The sequence below is a fragment of the Panulirus ornatus genome, chromosome 40 (genome assembly GCF_036320965.1).
Source record: "Panulirus ornatus isolate Po-2019 chromosome 40, ASM3632096v1, whole genome shotgun sequence".
Classification (NCBI taxonomy): domain Eukaryota; kingdom Metazoa; phylum Arthropoda; class Malacostraca; order Decapoda; family Palinuridae; genus Panulirus; species Panulirus ornatus.
In genome coordinates, this window is record NC_092263.1 from 17,464,732 (window position 1) to 17,487,838 (window position 23,107).

At 41.2% G+C, this 23,107-nt stretch overlaps 1 protein-coding gene across 1 annotated transcript in view; it reads right to left on the minus strand.

Moving 5' to 3' along the window:
- Nucleotides 1-1,583: 1,583 nt before the first annotated feature.
- The window catches only part of Arl2 (ADP ribosylation factor-like 2), a 38,697-nt gene continuing 17,173 nt past the window's right edge, over nucleotides 1,584-23,107 (minus strand). The window contains exons 4-5 of the mRNA XM_071685743.1: nucleotides 10,991-11,071; nucleotides 1,584-1,988 (exon numbers count right to left, since the gene is read on the minus strand). Of these exons, the coding sequence (XP_071541844.1) occupies nucleotides 1,854-1,988; nucleotides 10,991-11,071 (216 nt within the window). The 3' untranslated portion in view covers nucleotides 1,584-1,853. The remainder of the gene's footprint in view (nucleotides 1,989-10,990; nucleotides 11,072-23,107) is intronic.

Genomic DNA, 23,107 nt, shown 5'->3' on the forward strand with positions numbered 1-23,107 from the left:
GGAGTGGTGTAGTCACATTGCCTAACCTTCCTACCACTGCAGTCATGCAGGGAGTGACATAGCTACATTCCTAGGCAATCACAGCTGTAGTAGGTGTAGCCACATTCCCTATGTTACTACAACTGTAGTCATGCAGGGAGTGGTGTACCTACATTACCTACCTTACTACAGCTGTAGTCATGCAGGGAGTGGTGTAGCTACCGCATTCCCTACTTTACTACAACTGTAGTCATACAGGGAGTAGTGTAGCCACATTCCCTACATTACTACAGCTACAGTCATGCAAGGAGGGGTGAAATCACATTCCCTACATTACTACAGTTGTAGTCATGCAGTGGTGTAGCCACATTTCCTACCTTACTATAGCAGTAGTCATGCAGGGAGTGGTGTAGCCACATTTCCTACCTTACTATAGCAGTAGTCATGCAGGGAGTGGTGTAGCCACATTTCCTACCTTACTATAGCAGTAGTCATGCAGGGAGTGGTGTAGCCACATTTCCTACCTTACTATAGCAGTAGTCATGCAGGGAGTGGTGTAGCAACATTCCCTATGTTACTACAGCTGTAGTCATGCAGGGAGTGGTGTAATCACATTCCCTACCTTACTGCAGCTGTTATCATGCTGGGAGTAGTGTAGCCATACTCCCTGTGTTCTACAGCTGTGTCATGCAGACAGTGGCATAGTCATATTCACTACCTTACTACAACTGTAGTCATGCAGGGAGTGGTGTAGCCACATTACTTACATTACTACAGATGTAGTCATGCAAGGAGTGGTATAGCCACATTTCATACCTAACTACAGCTGCAGCCATGCAGGGAGTGGTATAACCACACTCCCTGCATTGCTCTTTTAGATATCAAATTTCACGTAAACGACTCATGATACGAATTTACCTGATCAGCAGCACTTTGGAGGGGAGGGGCTGAAGCTCCCCTCTTGGAAAAAAAGAGGGGGCTCAGCCCCCCATCTTATTTAGACTTATTTGTATTGAACTGCAGTATGCTGTGAAATCTTTTGCTCAAGTGAGCCCCTCCACTTATTAGAAGCTGCTGCTGCCCAAGTATGAGAAAGTTCTACATTTATGGATCCCCATCTCTTGAACTTTCTTTACCCTCAAAAAGCTTTTGAAACATTTATATACTGCCAGCATTTACAGTGTTAGTTTCTTTTCAATTGTACACCATCCTTACACTAAAACGTTCTCACAAGCTTCTTCCGTTGGTTGATGCAAAGATATGTTGTGCTGATTATGAATCTCCAGAATGTAATAATACCACTATATTTTTGTCATAAACCAATGAAATTAAGTTACTTAATATATGAGATGATATATGTAGTAATCAAGGAAGTTGAGCAAGACTGGAAATACTGAACTTCTTTAATAGAGTTATAAACTAATTTCAACACAGAAAAGAAAAGCAAGAGATCAAGAACAAAGTGGATAACAAATATAAGTTGAGAAATCTAATCAGAGAGTACTTGAGATACATAGTCAGTACCAGAGATCTGGTATGGTACATTGATGGAAATGATCTGTGGATGGTCTTACTAATATTTGCTGAGGGGAAAAAATAGAAGCTTTAATATATATATTCATTTATTCTTTTTTTCTGCTTCCTAATACTGTGAAAGTATTACACATACAGCTTGAAGATTAAGTGTTCAGGAAATCTCATTATGGATAAATCATGTCTGTACATGATGTTATGCCTTGTAAATAACAGAAGGATGAATTTTACATTACAATCAAAAATTTTCATGAAGAAAAATCTGGCTGCAAGTTAGGATGAATAAAGGTACTAGATATTTTGACTTTTATGATGACTATCAGTACTCAGGTGCATGATAACTACTCAAGAGTAAATATTCGGGCTGCAATGTCTCGAATGAGCCAGTCAATGCCAGCAACTAGGTTCTCTCCAGTGACAGCACTGCAAGGTAAGATGTACCAGTGATGTGTCTTCAGGTTATTCAGATCCAGTATCTGTGAAAAAAGGGTTTATAGTTACAGATATGTCATCAGCTATTTGGGGGAAATGAGTAAAATCACAATATCTAATGTTAAACGAACAACACAAAATTCTTTACTATCCTATCATTCTATCTGCCTATCCACACTACATATTATGGTATACAAATAATAACCCCTTTCCCCAAGCATTATCGGTGTAGGTGTCCTACAGTGTTCGTTTCACTACAGAATACAGTAACATTTGATTCTTCACAATATATGAGAAGGGGTTCTTACTGTACCCAACGATTAATGAAAAGTATTCAAAAATACATAATATCAGTGAAAAGTTTTTATCGACTATGTAAGGCATGTGTATGAGTAGGAAGAGAGGAAAGTGATTGGTTCTCAGTGAATGTCGGTTTGCGGCAGGGGTGCGTGATGTCTCCATGGTTGTTTAATTTGTTTATGGATGGGGTTGTTAGGGAGGTGAATGCAAGAGTTTTGAAGAGAGGGGCAAGTATGCAGTCTGTTGGGGATGAGAGAGCTTGGGAAGTGAGTCAGTTGTTGTTCGCTGATGATACAGCGCTGATGGCTGATTCGAGTGAGAAACTGCAGAAACTGGTCACTGAGTTTGGTAAAGTGTGTGAAAGAAGAATGCTGAGAGTAAATGTGAATAAGAGCAAGGTTATTAGGTACAGTAGGGTTGAGGGACAAGTCAATTGGGAGGTACGTTTGAATGGAGAAAAACTGGAGGAAAAGAAGTGTTTTAGATATCTGGGAGTGAATTTGGCAGCGGATGGAACCATGGAAGCAGAAGTGAGCCATAGGGTGAGGGAGGGGGCGAAAGTTCTGGGAGCGTTGAAAAATGTGTGGAGTGCGAGAACATTATCTCACAGTGCAAAAATGGGTATGTTTGAACGAATAGTGGTTCCGACAATGTTATATGGTTGTGAGGCATGGGCTACAGATAGAGTTGTGCAGAGGAGGGTGGATGTATTGGAAATGAGATGTTTGAGGACAATATGAGGTGTGAGGTGGTTTGATCAAGTAAGTAATGAAAGGGTAAGAGAGATGTGTGGTAATAAAAAGAGTGTGGTTGAGAGAGCTGAAGAGGGTGTTTTGATATGGTTTGGTCACATGGAGAGAATGAGTGAGGAAAGATTGACAAAGAGGATATATGTGTCAGAGGTGGTGGGAACGAGGAGAAGTGGGAGACCAAATTGGAGGTGGAAAGATGAAGTGAAAAAGATTTTGGGTGATCGGGGCCTGAACATGCAGGAGGGTGAAAGGCATGCAAGGAATAGAGTGAATTGGAACGATGTGGTATACCAGGGTCAACGTGCTGTCAATGGATTGAACCTGGACATGTGAAGTGTCTGGGGTAAACCATGGAAAGTTCTGTGGAGCCTGAATGTGGAAAGGGAGCTGTGATTTCAGTGCATTATACACGACAGCTAGAGACTGAGTGTGAATGAGTGTGGCCTTTGTTGTCTTTTCCTAGTGCTACTTTGTGCAGATGCGGGGGGGAGGAGGTTATCATTTCATGTGTGGCGGGGTGGCGACGGGAATGAATAAGGGCAGCAAGAATGAATTATGTACATGTTTATATATGTATATGTCTTTTTTTTTTTTTTTTTGCCACTGTCTCCCGTGTTTGCGAGGTAGCGCAAGGAAACAGACGAAAGAAATGGCTCAACCCACCCCCATACACATGTACATACATAAACGCCCACACACGCAAATATACATACCTACACAGCTTTCCATGGTTTACCCCAGACGCTTCACATGCCCTGATTCAATCCATTGACAGCACGTCAACCCCAGTATACCACATCGATCCAATTCACTCTATTCCTTGCCCTCCTTTCACCCTCCTGCATGTTCAGGCCCCGATCACACAAAATCTTTTTCACTCCATCTTTCCACCTCCAATTTGGTCTCCCACTTCTCCTCGCTCCCTCCACCTCCGACACATATATCCTCTTGGTCAATCTTTCCTCACTCATTCTCTCCATGTGCCCAAACCATTTCAAAATACCCTCTTCTGCTCTCTCAACCACGCTCTTTTTATTTCCACACATCTCTCTTACCTTTACATTACTTACTCGATCAAACCACCTCACACCACACATTGTCCTCAAACATCTCATTTCCAGCACATCCACCCTCCTGCGCACAACTCTATCCATAGCCCATGCCTCGCAACCATACAGCATTGTTGGAACCACTATTCCTTCAAACATACCCATTTTTGCTTTCCGAGATAATGTTCTCGACTTCCACACATTCTTCAAGGCTCCCAGGATTTTCGCCCCCTCCCCCACCCTATGATCCACTTCCGCTTCCATGGTTCCATCCACTGTCAGATCCACTCCCAGATATCTAAAACACTTTACTTCCTCCAGTTTTTCTCCATTCAAACTTACCTCCCAATTGCCTTGACCCTCAACCCTACTGTACCTAATAACCTTGCTCTTATTCACATTTACTCTTAACTTTCTTCTTTCACACACTTTACCAAACTCAGTCACCAGCTTCTGCAGTTTCTCACATGAATCAGCCACCAGCACTGTATCATCAGCGAACAACAACTGACTCACTTCCCAAGCTCTCTCATCCACAACAGACTTCATACTTGCCCCTCTTTCCAAAACTCTTGCATTCACCTCCCTATATATATATATATATATATATATATATATATATATATATATATATATTTTTTTTTTTGCTTTGTCGCTGTCTCCCGCATTTGCGAGGTAGCGCAAGGAAACAGACGAAAGAAATGGCCCAACCCACCCCCATACACATGTATATACATACGTACACACACGCAAATATACATACCTACACAGCTTTCCATGGTTTACCCCAGACGCTTCACATGCCCTGATTCAATTCACTGACAGCACGTCAACCCCGGTATACCACATCGATCCAATTCACTCTATTCCTTGCCCTCCTTTCACCCTCCTGCATGTTCAGGCCCCGATCACACAAAATCTTTTTCACCCCATCTTTCCACCTCCAATTTGGTCTCCCACTTCTCCTTGTTCCCTCCACCTCCGACACATATATCCTCTTGGTCAATCTTTCCTCACTCATTCTCTCCATGTGCCCAAACCATATATATATATATATATATATATATATATATATATATATATATATATATATATATATATATATATATATATATTTTTTTTTATTTTTTTTTTTTTTGCTTTGTCGCTGTCTCCCGCGTTTGCGAGGTAGCGCAAGGAAACAGACGAAAGAAATGGCCCAACCCACCCCATACACATGTATATACATACGTCCACACACGCAAATATACATACCTACACAGCTTTCCATGGTTTACCCCAGACGCTTCACATGCCCCGATTCAATCCACTGACAGCACGTCAACCCAGGTACACCACATCGCTCCAATTCACTCTATTCCTTGCCCTCCTTTCACCCTCCTGCATGTTCAGGCCCCGATCACACAAAATCTTTTTCACTCCATCTTTCCACTCCAATTTGGTCTCCCTCTTCTCCTCGTTCCCTCCACCTCCGACACATATATCCTCTTGGTCAATCTTTCCTCACTCATTCTCTCCATGTGCCCAAACCATTTCAAAACACCCTCTTCTGCTCTCTCAACCACGCTCTTTTTATTTCCACACATCTCTCTTACCCTTACGTTACTTACTCGATCAAACCACCTCACACCACACATTGTCCTCAAACATCTCATTTCCAGCACATCCATCCTCCTGCGCACAACTCTATCCATAGCCCACGCCTCGCAACCATACAACATTGTTGGAACCACTATTCCTTCAAACATACCCATTTTTGCTTTCCGAGATAATATTCTCGACTTCCACACATTCTTCAAGGCTCCCAGAATTTTCGCCCCCTCCCCCACCCTATGATCCACTTCTGCTTCCATGGTTCCATCCGCTGCCAGATCCACTCCCAGATATCTAAAACACCTCACTTCCTCCAGTTTTTCTCCATTCAAACTCACCTCCCAATTGACTTGACCCTCAACCCTACTGTACCTAATAACCTTGCTCTTATTCACATTTACTCTTAACTTTCTTCTTTCACACACTTTACCAAACTCAGTCACCAGCTTCTGCAGTTTCTCACATGAATATATATATATATATATATATATATATATATATATATATATATATATATATATATATATATATATATTTTATCCCTGGGGATAGGGGAGAAAGAATACTTCCCACGTATTCCCTGCGTGTCGTAGAAGGTGACTAAAAGGGGAGGGAGCGGGGGGCTGGAAATCCTCCCCTCTCAATTTTTTTTAATTTTCCAAAAGAAGGAACAGAGAAGGGGGCCAGGTGAGGATATTCCCTCAGTGTCCCAGTTCTCTGTTCTTAACGCTACCTCGCTAATGCGGGAAATGGCGAATAGTTTGAAAAAAAAAAAAAAAAAAAAAATATATATATATATATATATATATATATATATATATATATATATATATATATTTTTTTTTTTTTTTTCCAAAAGAAGGAACAGAGAATTGGGCCAGGTGAGGGTATTCCCTCAAAGGCCCAGTCCTCTGTTCTTAACGCTACCTCGCTAATGCGGGAAATGGCGAATAGTTTGAAAGAAAAGAAAGAAAAATATATATAACTATATATAACTATATATACATATATACATATATATATATATATATATATATATATATATATATATATGATTGGGGAAGAGCAGTGTGGTTTCAGAAGTGGTAGAGGATGTGTGGATCAGGTGTTTGCTTTGAAGAATGTATGTGAGAAATACTTAGAAAAGCAAATGGATTTGTATGTAGCATTTATGGATCTGGAGAAGGCATATGATAGAGTTGATAGAGATGCTCTGTGGAAGGTATTAAGAATATATGGTGTGGGAGGAAAGTTGTTAGAAGCAGTGAAAAGTTTTTATCGAGGATGTAAGGCATGTGTACGTGTAGGAAGAGAGGAAAGTGATTGGTTCTCAGTGAATGTAGGTTTGCGGCAGGGGTGTGTGATGTCTCCATGGTTGTTTAATTTGTTTATGGATGGGGTTGTTAGGGAGGTAAATGCAAGAGTTTTGGAAAGAGGGGCAAGTATGAAGTCTGTTGGGGATGGGAGAGCTTGGGAAGTGAGTCAGTTGTTGTTCGCTGATGATACAGCGCTGGTGGCTGATTCATGTGAGAAACTGCAGAAGCTGGTGACTGAGTTTGGTAAAGTGTGTGGAAGAAGAAAGTTAAGAGTAAATGTGAATAAGAGCAAGGTTATTAGGTACAGTAGGGTTGAGGGTCAAGTCAATTGGGAGGTGAGTTTGAATGGAGAAAAACTGGAGGAAGTGAAGTGTTTTAGATATCTGGGAGTGGATCTGGCAGCGGATGGAACCATGGAAGCGGAAGTGGATCATAGGGTGGGGGAGGGGGCGAAGATTCTGGGGGCCTTGAAGAATGTGTGGAAGTCGAGAACATTATCTCGGAAAGCAAAAATGGGTATGTTTGAAGGAATAGTGGTTCCAACAATGTTGTATGGTTGCGAGGCGTGGGCTATGGATAGAGTTGTGCGCAGGAGGATGGATGTGCTGGAAATGAGATGTTTGAGGACAATGTGTGGTGTGAGGTGGTTTGATCGAGTGAGTAACGTAAGGGTAAGAGAGATGTGTGGAAATAAAAAGAGCGTGGTTGAGAGAGCAGAAGAGGGTGTTTTGAAGTGGTTTGGGCACATGGAGAGGATGAGTGAGGAAAGATTGACCAAGAGGATATATGTGTCGGAGGTGGAGGGAGCAAGGAGAAGAGGGAGACCAAATTGGAGGTGGAAAGATGGAGTGAAAAAGATTTTGTGTGATCGGGGCCTGAACATGCAGGAGGGTGAAAGGAGGGCAAGGAATAGAGTGGATTGGAGCGATGTGGTATACCGGGGTTGACGTGCTGTCAGTGGATTGAATCAAGGCATGTGAAGCGTCTGGGGTAAACCATGGAAAGCTGTGTAGGTATGTATATTTGCGTGTGTGGACGTATGTATATACATGTGTATGGGGGGGGGTTGGGCCATTTCTTTCGTCTGTTTCCTTGCGCTACCTCGCAAATGCGGGAGACAGCGACAAAGTATAAAAAAAAAAAAAAAAAAAAAAAATATACATATATATATATATATATATTTTTTTTTTTCTTTCTAAAATGGGAAACAGATGTGTATGTCTGTGTGTGTATATATATGTATACGCTGAGATGTATAGGTATGTATATGTGTGTGTTTGGACATGTATGTATATACATGTGTATATGGGTGGGTTGGGCCATTCTTTTGTCTGTTTCCTTGCGCTACCTCGCTAACTCAGAAGACAGCGACAAAGTATAATATATAGAATAAGATAAATAATCAGTATGATTTAAGAAGATTGAAAACTGATGACCAAGGATACTTAGAAGGCATGATTATAAAATGCTATATATAGTGAGTCAGTTGTTGTTCGCTGATGATACAGCGCTGGTGGCTGATTCATGTGAGAAACTGCAGAAGCTGGTGACTGAGTTTGGTAAAGTGTGTGAAAGAAGAAAGTTAAGAGTAAATGTGAATAAGAGCAAGGTTATTAGGTACAGTAGGGTTGAGGGTCAAGTCAATTGGGAGGTGAGTTTGAATGGAGAAAAACTGGAGGAAGTGAAGTGTTTTAGATATCTGGGAGTGGATCTGGCAGCGGATGGAACCATGAAAGCGGAAGTGGATCATAGGGTGGGGGAGGGGGCGAAAATTCTGGGAGCCTTGAAGAATGTGTGGAAGTTGAGAACATTATCTCGGAAAGCAAAAATGGGTATGTTTGAAGGAATAGTGGTTCCAACAATGTTGTATGGTTGCGAGGCTTGGGCTATGGATAGAGTTGTGCGCAGGAGGATGGATGTGCTGGAAATGAGATGTTTGAGGACAATGTGTGGTGTGAGGTGGTTTGATCGAGTAAGTAACGTAAGGGTAAGAGAGATGTGTGGAAATAAAAAGAGCGTGGTTGAGAGAGCAGAAGAGGGTGTTTTGAAATGGTTCGGACACATGGAGAGAATGAGTGAGGAAAGATTGACCAAGAGAATATATGTGTCGGAGGTGGAGGGAACGAGGAGAAGAGGGAGACCAAATTGGAGGTGGAAAGATGGAGTGAAAAAGATTTTGTGTGATCGGGGCCTGAACATGCAGGAGGGTGAAAGGAGGGCAAGGAATAGAGTGAATTGGAGCGATGTGGTATACCGGGGTTGACGTGCCGTCAGTGGATTGAATCAGGGCATGTGGGGCGACTGGGGTAAACCATGGAAAGCTGTGTAGGTATGTATATTTGCGTGTGTGGACGTATATATATACATGTGTATGGGGGTGGGTTGGGCCATTTCTTTCGTCTGTTTCCTTGCGCTACCTCGCAAACGCGGGAGACAGAGACAAAAAAAATATATATATATATATATATATATATATATATATATATATATATAGTTTGGTAAAGTGTGTGAAAGAAGAAAGTTAAGAGTAAATGTGAATAAGAGCAAGGTTATTAGGTACAGTAGGGTTGAGGGTCAAGTCAATTGGGAGGTGAGTTTGAATGGAGAAAAACTGGAGGAAGTGAAGTGTTTTAGATATCTGGGAGTGGATCTGGCTGCGGATTGAACCATGGAAGCGGAAGTGGATCATAGGGTGGGGGAGGGGCCGAAAATTCTGGGAGCCTTGAAGAATGTGTGGAAGTCGAGAACATTATCTCGGAAAGCAAAAATGGATATGTTTGAAGGAATAGTGGTTCCAACAATGTTGTATGGTTGCGAGGCGTGGGCTATGGATAGAGTTGTGCGCAGGAGGATGGATGTGCTGGAAATGAGATGTTTGAGGACAATGTGTGGTGTGAGGTGGTTTGATCGAGTAAGTAACGTAAGGGTAAGAGAGATGTGTGGAAATAAAAAGAGCGTGATTGAGAGAGCAGAAGAGGGTGTTTTGAAATGGTTTGGGCACCTGGAGAGAATGAGTGAGGAAAGATTGACCAAGAGGATATATGTGTCGGAGGTGGAGGGAACGAGGAGAAGAGGGAGACCAAATTGGAGGTGGAAAGATGGAGTGAAAAAGATTTTGTGTGATCGGGGCCTGAACATGCAGGAGGGTGAAAGGAGGGCAAGGAATAGAGTGAATTGGATTGATGTGGTGTACCGGGGTTGACGTGCTGTCAGTGGATTGAATCAAGGCATGTGAAGCGTCTGGGGTAAACCATGGAAAGTGGTGTAGGTATGTATATTTGCGTGTGTGGACGTATGTATATACATGTGTATGGGGGTGGGTTGGGCCATTTCTTTCGTCTGTTTCCTTGCGCTACCTCGCAAACGCGGGAGACCGACAAAGCAAAAAAAAAAAAAAAAAAAAAAAAAATAGTTGGAACACTGGAAGAGAAAACAAGGGAAGAATAATTAAGTAAGGTAAACAGGGAAAAGTGTAGGTAAAGAACAAAGTTACACAGGTAATGAGGGGTTGGTCTTTTCCAGTGTAGTGTCCCTTTGTTGTGGAGCGCCCATACATATATTCAAACAAGACAGAGTGAGAAAAGTTCAACCACTGAGATAAGCATCATCAATCTGCATAAGTGCTCAGTAAAGTGATGGACAAAGGAAACTGAGTATATAAGTGAGATATGGATTGCAGAAGGCAGCCAAAAATGAATTTTGGGGAATAAAGGAAGCTATGGACACAGGTGAAAAGTGAAATGCTCAAGAAAGTCAGACATAAATCTTGGGAAATAAAACATGGTTGTACAGCATACAAAAATTGTGATTAAAAGGAAAGATATCAGTTTTGAAACAAAAAGCCTACTCATTGAATACATGGGACTTCCTTTCAAGGTCATTTTTAGGAAATTTTCATGATTTCCATTCCTCTGAATAGAGCACAGCCTTGAAGCTGCAGGAGCCCTATAAAAGGGATGCTTGGATTACACAATAATACTTTGAAACATGTTAATAAAATTATTATATAGCCAGTCAAACTGACAGAAAAACTTACATCTCTTATCTGTTCAGCTGTCAGGGCTTCAGGGAGGTCTTGTTTGTTAGCAAATACTAGAAGTGTTGCCCCAGCTAACCTCTGAAAGAAAAAAATGGTTTGAATAGGTAAGAGACTCCTGAACTTACACAGAGCAAGCTCTAAGGCCTTCTAATTCAGCTATTTTGGAAGTAGGAGGATTGATAGATTAGTCAATGAATATATGAAAAAGTGAAGATATGGAATGTTGTGTTGCGAGAAGAAATCATTAGAAACATGCAAGAATGGAAGTATTTTCAGATGGTACATTCAGTATGGCAGGTTGGTTGGATAGATACAGGGTAGTATAGTTCAAATTACAGAGAAGATGGGATAGAGCTCATAAGAATGGAGAGATATACTAAATACCAAAATAATTTATTTGGACTAGATATATTTCAAATGAAAATGGCAGAGAGATGATCTGTGATCATGTTAGACAGAACCACTTTGAATGTGACAAAGGTGTGAAGAGACTACGATCTCATGCAAAAAATGAAACTAATGAGAAAAATGAAAAAGCATGTGTTTATACTATTGTGCCACAATAATGATTAACTTTACTACACTGGACATGGTTTGGAGTATGTGTTTCACTAGTCTTAAAAGCTGTATGCATCCATGGAAGAGAGCTAGAGATAAAAGATGAAGGTGCAAAATAAAACAGAGTCACACCAGAGTAACTTGACAACCAAACAGAATGTAATGGTGGGTTTTGTTTGTAATCTGTAATTCAGAAATTTCAGAGCATTCACGAAGGTAAAGCAGGTGAAAATTTTATTGGTTTACAAAATACTTTTTTACTCAGCCTAACTCTGGGAGCTAACTAGCACTTAGTGCATGAATAGCTGCAGCTTATGGAATGAATACTACTATACCTATTATTGTTCTTATACAACCATAAGGACTCCTTCTGGGGCACCTGCAGCTTCAAGGCTGTGCTGCAATCAGTAACAGCAAAAAGGAACTCCATTGGGTGAAAAGTTCTTCATTGATTTTGTACTCCAATGATACAACTGCACCCAAGGTGACTTTTCTCCTGCAGCATAACCACAAGATGGTACAGTCTGGTAATGCCTTAATTCTGCTAGTGATCATTAGTATTCAGTCACAAAAACCTGTGGCTTTCGTCCACACACACATCCATATGAATACTGTACATTTCAAGAAGAGTATTCAAGAGGGAAATTATTACCCAGTAAACATGAAAAAATCATCTTCAAGTAAATAGATAGAGATGTTCAGAAGCATTAGTTTTAAAAAATGAAAAAAAAATTCATTCTTGGGCAGTGCCCCACAAGCTACGAAAAACATTTCTTCCTTGGGTAGTGTCCCATGAGCTATGAGAAAATCTCCATTACACATGCCTGCTAGAGAATGAATGTTAGCAAATGAGGCCTTTTCTTTGTTCCTAACACAACCTCACTATCACGGAAAATGCTGAACGGAGATGAAAAAAATAAAGCAAAAATTAGGATGGTATAGGAAGCAGTAAAACATGCATTTCATAGAAAGAGCCAAGTACTGATAGTGGGAGAGTTTAATGAAAATGAAACAAACTACATGAAATTACATTGTCATGGTGACAGAGAGTCATGGAGCCACAAGTCTTCAGAATAAACATGAACACAAGAAAATTTCTCAATCAATATATTAAAATGAAAGGGAATGATGCAACATCATTACTTGATCGTATCCTCATGCATCATAGCATGGATATTAAGAATATCTCATATGACACATCAACTGGAAAAAGTGACCATGTGATGCTATAGGTTGACTGCAGGGTACATGAGGAAGTCGAAAGAGCAGAGGTGAGACAAGACCTACAGAGGAGATAAAATAGAAACCACACAGACCTCAAAATTTTCCATGGTAACACAGACTGGGAAACAGAATTCAACAGACAGGGACTGGGGCATTAGGGTTCAGTAAAATCTACAATGAAGTAGCAGGAAGATGAATGTCTCTAGCCTCAAATACCATAAAAGAGCTTTGAGATGTGTAGTGGCAATGGTATAGGTGACACTCCATCCTACCAGTGTTTGTTAGGTGTAACAGAGTAAAAATGGAGAAACAAAGAAACTTTGAGAAGAATATTGTAAATAAGGCAGAAGAAAATCCAAAACTTCATGAATTCATCAAGAATAACCTGTCATTCAAAGAGCAGTTAATCAGGCAAAGGAATTCAAAGGCAAAAATTGTAGAGGATGGTGTTAAAATATATGAAGAAATGAATAAAAATTAAGATTCTTTAGTGCAAGACAAGACCAATGAGATGGAATGAACACGGGGTTTTAGAAAACAATGAGGTATCTCATAATCACTGACAAAATATTAACAGATTTTGACTCATGTAAGGCTCATAACCTGAGGAAATTTCACTATATGTGATGAAGATGAGTCATATACACTATACAAACTTCTTGAAATACTGTAGATGTTGCTGGAGAGTGACAAAGTGCCAAGAGGATGAAAAAGGGTAAATGTCATATCTATCAATAAGAAAGGAGGCTAGGTATTGAACTACAGACTGGTCTCACTGACAAGAGCAGTCTGTAAGGTTTTGAAAAAGATAGACAAAAACTAGATGGATGACTTTCTACTGAGAAGGAATTACCTAAGTGAGAGAAAGCATGGATTCAGGAAAAGGTCAAACGTAAGAAACTTCTTAGATATCTAAGAGAGACTGAATGCTTCATCTCAGGCAAAATGGAAGGCTGGGAGGATTGATTGTACCTGGATTGCCAGAAAGCTCTGAACACAAGACCACATAGCTGGCTGATGAAAGCTCTAGATTACTAAGCAACAACAGAGGGGATACCTGTGATGGATAAAAAATTACCTAAGTAGATGGGAACGAAAGATGCATATCAAATTAGCCATCTCAAAATGGATGAGGTCACCAGCAGAAAGCCACAGACTTCTTTTCTGGGACCATTACTCTTCTTGATCTATATAATTGACTTGCCTAAAAGTAAGGAATCTACCTGAATATGTTTGGAGATGATGCAAAGATCATAAGGGAAGTGAAAAACCTAAAAGCCTCCATCACCTTACAAGTGAACTTTGACAAACTCTGAAGTTGGTCCGAATGATTCCCTAAGGAATGAATATTGGTCATGGTGAAAGAGGGCCCTGGTATGATTATCTTCTAGCAGGAAATAAACTGGAGAAATTCATATGCGAGAAAAACTTGATAGTGGACAATGTCCCTAACCTTTAACCAAAGTCCCATGGTAAAGGATAATTAAAAAGACAAACTGTCTACTAGTAAATAATAACACATTATTAAATTATATGGCTAAGGAAATATTCAGGTGCCTGTTCACATCATGCATATGACTAGAATTAGAAAATACTTCTGAAGTCTGGTTACAGCACCTAAAGAAGCACAAATAATGTTCAGGAAATGAGCTTCAAAATTCTGTGAGTGAGAAAGACTTGGGTGTCGACATCATCCCTAACCTATTGCCAGAGTTCCACATTAGGAAAATAGTTAAGACAACAAGCTGTCTGTCAGCAAATATCACAATATCCTCCAAGGGTATGGATAAGGAAATATTTAGCAAGCTATTCATATCCTACAACAAAGATGGTACCAAAGTTAACAGAGTGAAGTTACAGAGAAACACTGGAGCTTCAAATTCAACTAAATTCAACCATCTTGGAGGAGAGAAGAGTGAAGATTGACATTATCACAACCTTTAAGCTTTAAGAGACTGATGACATAGACAGTGAACAGTTCCTTAAGAGATGAATGGATAAAACAACTTAAGGACATAACATGAAATTATGCAAAAACTTGTTAAAAAGGATACAAAGAAATACTTTTATATTATAAGAGCAGTGGATGAATGGAACAGAATGACTGGGGACAAAGTTAAGGAAGACAGCATACATAAATTTAAGAGGATGTATGATAGGAGAGAATGTTCAAGAGATCAGGCACCATGAGTATAAAACTCCCTCCTCCTTAGAGTAAAAAACTATAAGGTAATTATACACAGCTAATAAAGGAGGTAAAGAGGAGCAACAAGGATGGTACCAAAATCATGACAGCTGAGTTACAAAGATAAACTAAATTTTAGGTTTATATATGCCCACCACGAAATAGAGAAAAGTGAAGGATGACCTGATCATAAGCTCTAAGTTTACAAAACAGTATAATGACATAAACAGTAAATAGCTCCTTGATAGGGGTAGGGATTGAATAACAGAAGGATATAACATGAACTTGCACAAGAAACTTGTTATAAAAGAGTGACGAAGTACTTCTATGGTATATGAGTGCTGGTTGGCATGAAATGACTGAAGACATCGTGAATGCATACAATAACAGAAATTTACGTAATTGTGTTAATGTTGAGATATGGGTCCAAACAATTATAAAATTCCCTCCCTGTATAGTATTTGTTTTAATCATTTATATTCATTATACTTGATTGCCATTTCCCACATTAGCAAGGTAGAACCAGGAAACAGACAAAGAAAGACCCATATATATATATATATATATATATATTTTTTTTTTTTCATACTATTCGCCATTTACCGCGATAGCGAGGTAGCGTTAAGAACAGAGGACTGGGCCTTTGAGGGAATATCCTCACCTGGCCCTCTTCTCTGTTCCGTCTTTTGGAAAATTAAAAAAAAAAAAAAAACGAGAGGGGAGGATTTCCAGCCCCCCGCTCCCTTCCCTTTTAGTCGCCTTCTACGACACGCAGGGAATACGTGGGAAGTATTCTTTCTCCCCTATCCCTAGGGAAAATATATATCTTTTCTTTTTCTTTCAAACTATTCGCCATTTCCCGCATTAGCGAGGTAGCGTTAAGAACAGAGGACTGGGCCTTTGAGGGAATACCCTCACCTGGCCCAATTCTCTGTTCCTTCTTTTGGAAAAAAAAAAAAAAAAAAAAAAAAAAAAAAAAAAAAAAACGAGAGGGGAGGATTTCCAGCCCCCCGCTCCCTCCCCTTTTAGTCGCCTTCTACGACACGCAGGGAATACGTGGGAAGTACTCTTAATCCCCTATCCCCAGGGAAAATATATATATATATCATATATTATTATTATTATTTTTATTTTATTTATTTTGCTTTGTCGCTGTCTCCCGCATTTGCGAGGTAGCGCAAGGAAAACAGAAGAAAGAAATGGCCCAACCCACCCCCATACATATGTATAATACACACACGTCCACACACGCAAATATACATACCTATACATCACAATGTACACATATATATACACACACAGACACATACATATATACCCATGCACACAATTCACACTGTCTGCCTTTATTCATTCCCATCGCCACCTCACCACACATGGAATACCATCCCCCTCCCCGCTCATGTGTGCGGGGTAGCGCTAGGAAAAGACAACAAAGGCCTCATTCGTTCACACTCAGTCGCTAGCTGTCATGCAATAATGCCCGAAACCACAGCTCCCTTTCCACATCCAGGCCCCACAAAACTTTCCATAGTTTACCCCAGACGCTTCACATGCCCTGATTCAATCCACTGACAGCACGTCAACCCTGGTATACAACATCAATCCAATTCACTCTATTCCTTGCCCGCCTTCCACCCTCCTGCATGTTCAGGCCCCGATCACTCAAAATCTTTTTCACTCCATCTTTCCACCTCCAATTTGGTCTCCCTCTTCTCCTCGTTCCCTCCACCTCTGACACATATATCCTCTTGGTCAATCTTTCCTCACTCATTCTCTCCATGTGCCCAAACCATTTCAAAACACCCTCTTCTGCTCTCTCAACCACGCTCTTTTTATTTCCACACATCTCTCTTACCCTTACATTACTTACTCGATCAAACCACCTCACACCACACATTGTCCTCAAACATCTCATTTCCAGCACATCCACCCTCCTGCACACAACTCTATCCATAGCCCACGCCTTGCAACCATACAACATTGTTGGAACCACTATTCAAACATACCCATTTTTGCTTTCCGAGATAATGTTCTCGACTTCCACACAGTCTTCAAGGCTCCCAGGATTTTCGCCCCCTCCCCCACCCTATGATTCACTTCCGCTTCCATGGTTCCATCCGCTGCCAGATCCACTCCCAGATATCTAAAACACTTTACTTCCTCCAGTTTTTCTCCATTCAAACTTACCTCCCTATTGACTTGACCCTCAACCTTACTGTACCTAATAACCTTGCTCTTATTCACATTTACTCTTAACTTTTTCCTTTCACACACTTTACCAAACTCAGTCACCAGCTTCTGCAGTTTCTCACATGAATCAGCCATCAGCGCTGTATCATCAGCGAACACCAACTGACTCACTTCCCAAGCTCTCTCATCCACAACAGACTTCATACTTGCCCCTCTTTCCAAAACTCTTGCATTCACCTCCCTAACAACCCCATCCATAAACAAATTAAACAACCATGGAGACATCACACACCCCTGCCGCAAACCTACATTCACTGAGAACCAATCACTTTCCTCTCTTCCTACAAGTACACATGCCTTACATCCTTGATAAAAACTTTTCACTGCTTCTAACAACTTGCCACCCTCACTATATATTCTTAATACCTTCCACAGGGCATCTCTATCAACTCTATCATATGCCTTCTCCAGATCCATAAATGCTACATACAAATCCATTTGCTTTTCTAAGTATTTCTCACATACATTCTTCAAAGCAAACACCTGATCCACACATCCTCTACCACTTCTGAAACCACACTGCTCTTCCCCAATCTGATGCTCTGTACATGCCTTCACCCTCTCAATCAATACCCTCCCATATAATTTACCTGGAATACTCAACAAACTTATACCTCTGTAATTTGAGCACTCACTCTTATCCCCTTTGCCTTTGTACAATGGCACTATGCACATATTCTGCCAATCCTCAGGCACCTCACCATGAGTCATACATACATCAAATAACCTTACCAACCAGTCAACAATACAGTCACCCCCTTTTTTAATAAATTCCACTGCAATACCATCCAAACCTGCTGCCTTGTCGGCTTTCATCTTCCGCAAAGCTTTTACTACCTCTTCTCTGTTTATCAAATCATTTTCCCTAACCCTCTCACTTTGCACACCACCTCGACCAAGACACCCTATATCTGCCACTCTATCATCAAACACATTCAACATACCTTCAAAATACTCACTCCATCTCCTTCTCACATCACCACTACTTGTTGTTGGAGTATGTGATAGAATGCAAGAAAGCAAATTCCAGACTAACATGGGCAAAACTGAAAGTTGATGGAGAGAGATGGGTGACTATTGGCGCACACGCACCTGGGCACGAGAAGAAAGATCATGAGAGGCAAGTGCCCTGGGAGCAGCTGAATGAGTGTGCTAGTGGTTTTGATGCACAAGTTATGGGTGATGGGTGATTTGAATGCAAAGGCCAGCAACGTGGCAGCTGAGGGAACAACTGGTATACATGGGGTGCTCAGTGCTGCAAATGGAAATAGTGAAGAGCTTGTAGATCCATGCGCTGAAAAAGGAGTGGTGACCAGGAACACCCGGTCTAAAAAGCGAGATATACATAAGTATATGTATGTAAGTAGGAGAGATGGCCAGAGAGCGTTATTGGATTATGTGTTAATTGACAGGTGTGCGAAAGAGAGACTTTTGGATGTTAATGTGCTGAGAGGTGCAACTGGAGGGATGTCTGGTCACTACCTTGTGGAGGCGAAGGTGAAGATTTGTAGAGGTTTTCAGAAAAGAAGAGAGAATGTTGGGGTGAAGAGGGTGGTGAGAGTAAGTGAGCTTGGGAAGGAGACCTGTGTGAGGAAGTACCAGGAGAGACTGAGTAAAGAATGGAAAAAGGTGAGAACAAAGGAGGTAAGGGGAGTGGGGGAAGAATGGGATGTATTTAGGGAAGCAGTGATGGCTTGCGCAAAAGAAGCTTGTGGCATGAGAAGCGTGGGAGGTGGGTTGATTAGAAAGGGAAGTGAGTGGTGGGATGAAGAAGTAAGATTATTAGTGAAAGAGAAGAGAGAGGCATTTGGACGATTTTTGCAGGGAAAAAATACAAATGAGTGGGAGATGTATAAAAGAAAGAGGCAGGAGGTCAAGAGAAAGGTGCAAGAGGTGAAAAAGAGGGCAAATGAGAGTTGGCGTGAGGGAGTATCATTAAATTTTAGGGAGAATAAAAAGATGTTCTGGAAGGAGGTAAATAGAGTGCGTAAGACAAGGGAGCAAATGGGAACTTCAGTAAAGGGGGCTAATGGGGACGTGATAACAAGTAGTGGTGATGTGAGAAGGAGATGGAGTGAGTATTTTGAAGGTTTGTTGAATGTGTTTGATGATAGGTGGTGCACATAGTGAGAGGGTTAGGGAGAATGATTTGGTAAACAGAGAAGAGGTAGTAAAAGCTTTGTGGAAGATGAAAGCCGGCAAGGTAGCGGGTTTGGATGGTATTGCGGTGGAATTTATTAAAAAAGGGGGTGACTGTATTGTTGACTTGTTGGTAAGGTTATTTAATGTATGTATGATTCATGGTGAGGTGCCTGAGGATTGGCGGAATGCCTGCATAGTGCCATTGTACAAAGGCAAGTTGTTAGAAGTTGTGGGAGGCAAGTTGTTAAAAGCAGTGAAAAGTTATCAAGGATGTAAGGCATGTGTACGTGTAGGAAGAGAGGAAAGTGATTGGTTCTCAGTGAATGTAGGTTTGTGACAGGGGTGTGTGATGTCTCCATGGCTGTTTAATTTGTTTATGGATGGGGTTGTTAGGGAGGTGAATGCAAGAGTTTTGGAAAAAGGGGCAAGTATGCAGTCTGTTGGGGATGAGAGAGCTTGGGAAGTGAGTCAGTTATTGTTCGCTGATGATACAGCACTTGTGGCTGATTCATGTGAGAAACTGCAGAAGCTGGTGACTGAGTTTGGTAAAGTGTGTGAAAGAAGAAAGTTAAGAGTAAATGTGAATAAGAGCAAGGTTATTAGTTACAGTAGGGTTGAGGGTCAAGTCAATTGGGAGGTAAGTTTGAATGGAGAAAAACTGGAGGAAGTAAAGTGTTTTAGATATCTGGGAGTGGATCTGGCAGCGGATGGAACCATGGAAGCGGAAGTGAATCATAGGGTGGGGGAGGGGACGAAAATCCTGGGAGCCTTGAAGAATGTTTGGAAGCCAAGAACATTATCTCGGAAAGCAAAAATGGGTATGTTTGAAGGAATAGTGGTTCCAACAATGTTGTATGGTTGCGAGGCATGGGCTATGGATAGAGTTGTGCGCAGGAGGGTGGATGTGCTGGAAATGAGATGTTTGAGAAAAATATGTGGCGTGAGGTGGTTTGATCGAGTAAGTAATGTAAGGGTAAGAGATGTGTGGAAATAAAAAGAGCGTGGTTGAGAGAGCAGAAGAGGGTGTTTTGAAATGGTTTGGGCATATGGAGAGAATGAGTGAGGAAAGATTGACCACGAGGATATATGATTCGGAGCTGGAGGGAACGAGGAGAAGTGGGAGACCAAATTGGAGGTGGAAAGATGGAGTGAAAAAGATTTTGAGTGATCGGGGCCTGAACATGCAGGAGGGTGAAAGGCGGGCAAGGAATAGAGTGAATTGGATCAATGTGGTATACCGGGGTTGACGTGCTGTCAGTGGATTGAATCAGGGCATGTGAAGCGTCTGGGGTAAACCATGGAAAGTTGTGTGGGGCCTGGATGTGGAAAGGGAGCTGTGGTTTCGGGCATTATTGCATGACAGCTAGAGGCTGAGTGTGAACGAATGGGGCCTTTGTTGTCTTTTCCTAGCGCTACCTCGCACACATGAGGGGGTAGGGGGATGGTATTCCATGTGTGGCGAGGTGGCGATGGGAATGAATAAAGGCAGATATTGTGAATTGTGTGCATGGGTATATATGTATGTGTCTGTGTGTGTATATATATGTGTACATTGAGATGTATAGGTAGGTATATTTGCGTGTGTGGACGTGTATGTATATACATATGTATGGGGGTGGGTTGGGCCATTTCTTTCGTCTGTTTCCTTGCGCTACCTCGCAAACGCGGGAGACAGCGACAAAGCAAAATAGATAAAAAAAATATATATTCAAATGCGAAGGTGAGTGATGTGGCAGTTGAGGGTACAACTGGTGTATATGGGGTATTCAGTGTTGTAAATGGAAATGGTGAAGAGCTTGTGGATTTGTGTGCTGAAAAAGACTGGTGATTGGGAATACCTGGTTTAAAAAGAGAGATATACATAAGTATACATATGTGAGTAGAAGAGATGGTCAAAGGGCATTATTGAATCATGTGTTAATTGATAGGCATGTAAAAGAGACTCTTGGATTTCAGTGTGCTGAGAGGGGCAGCTGGAGGGATGTCTGATCACAATCTTGTAGAGGCGAAGGTGAAGATTTGTAAAGGTTTTCAAAAAAGGAGAGAGAATGTTGGGGAAAAGAGAGTGAAGAGAGTAAGTGAGCTTGGAAAGGAGACCTGTGTGAGGAAATACCAGGAGAGATTGAGTGTAGAATGACAAAAGGTGAGAGCCAGTGACATGAGGGGAATGGGTGAGGAATGGGATATATTCAGGGAAGCAAAGATGGCTTGCGCAAAAGATGCATGTGGCATGAGAAAATTGGGTGGTGGGCAGATTAGAAGGGTAGTGAGTGGTGGGATGAAGAAGTAAAATTGATAGTGAAAGAAAAAAGAGAGGCGTTTGGATGATACCCGCAAGGAAGGAGTGCAACTGACTGGGAGATATATAAAAGAAAGCAGCAGGTCAAGAGAAAGGTGCTTAGGTTAGAAAAGATGGGCAAATGAGAGTTGGAGTGAGAGAGTATCATTAAATTTTAGACAGAATAAAATGATGTTTTGGAAGGAGGTAAATAATGTGCATAAGACAAGAGAAATGGGAACATTGGTGAAGGGGGCAAGTGGGTAAGTAATAACAGGTAGTCATGAAGTGAGAAGGAGATGGAATGACTATTTTGAAGGTTTGTTGAATGTGTTTGATGACAGAGAGGCAGGTGTAAGGTGTTTTGGTTGGGTGGTGTGCCAAGTAAGAGGGTCGGAGAGAATGGTTTGTTTAAGGGAAAAGGGGTAGTGAAAGCTTTGCGGAAGATGAAATCTGCCAGGGTGTTGGGTTTGAATGGTATTGCAGTGAAATCTAAATCTATTAAAAAGGGGTGACTATGTTGTTGATTGGTTGGTAAGGATATTCATTGTATGTATGGACCATGGCGAAGTGCCTGAGGATTACGGAATGCAGGCATAGTGCCATTATACACAGGCAAAGGGGGTAAAGGTGATCGTTCAAACTATAGAGGTATAAGTTTGCTGAGTATTCCTGGGAAATTATATGGAAGGGTAATGATTGAGAGGGTGAAGGTATGTACAAAGCATCAGACTGGGGAATAGCAGTTTGGTTTCAGAAGGCCAAATTCATTCACACTCAGTCTCTAGCTGTCTGTGTAATGCATCAAAACCACAGCTTCCTATCCACATCCAGGCCCTACAGACCTTTCCATGGTTTACCCCAGACGTTTCACATGCCCTGGTTCAGTCTACTGGTGGCACATCAACCCCAGTATACCACATCATTCTAGTTCACTCTATTCCGTACACACCTTTCACCCTCCAGCATGTTCTGATCCCAATCACTCAAAATCTTTTTCAGTCCGTCCTTCCACCTCCAATTTAGTCTCCTGCTTCTTTTTGTTCCCTCCACTTCTGATACATATATCCTGTTTGTCAACCTTTCCTCACTCATTCTCTTTAAATGTCCAAACCATGTCAATACACCCTCTTCTGCTCTCTCAACCACATTCTTTTTATTACTACACATCTGTTTGTTGAGTATTCCTGGTAAATTATATGGGAGGGTATTGATTGAGAGGGTGAAGGCATGTACAGAGCATCAGATTCGGGAAGAGCAGTGTGGTTTCAGAAGTGGTAGAGGACGTGTGGATCAGGTGTTTGCTTTGAAGAATGTATGTGAGAAATACTTAGAAAAGCAAATGGATTTGTATGTAGCATTTATGGATCTGGAGAAGGCATATGGTAGAGTTGATAGAGATGCTCTGTGGAAGGTATTAAGAATATATGGTGTGGGAGGCAAGTTGTTAGAAGCAGTGAAAAGTTTTTATCGA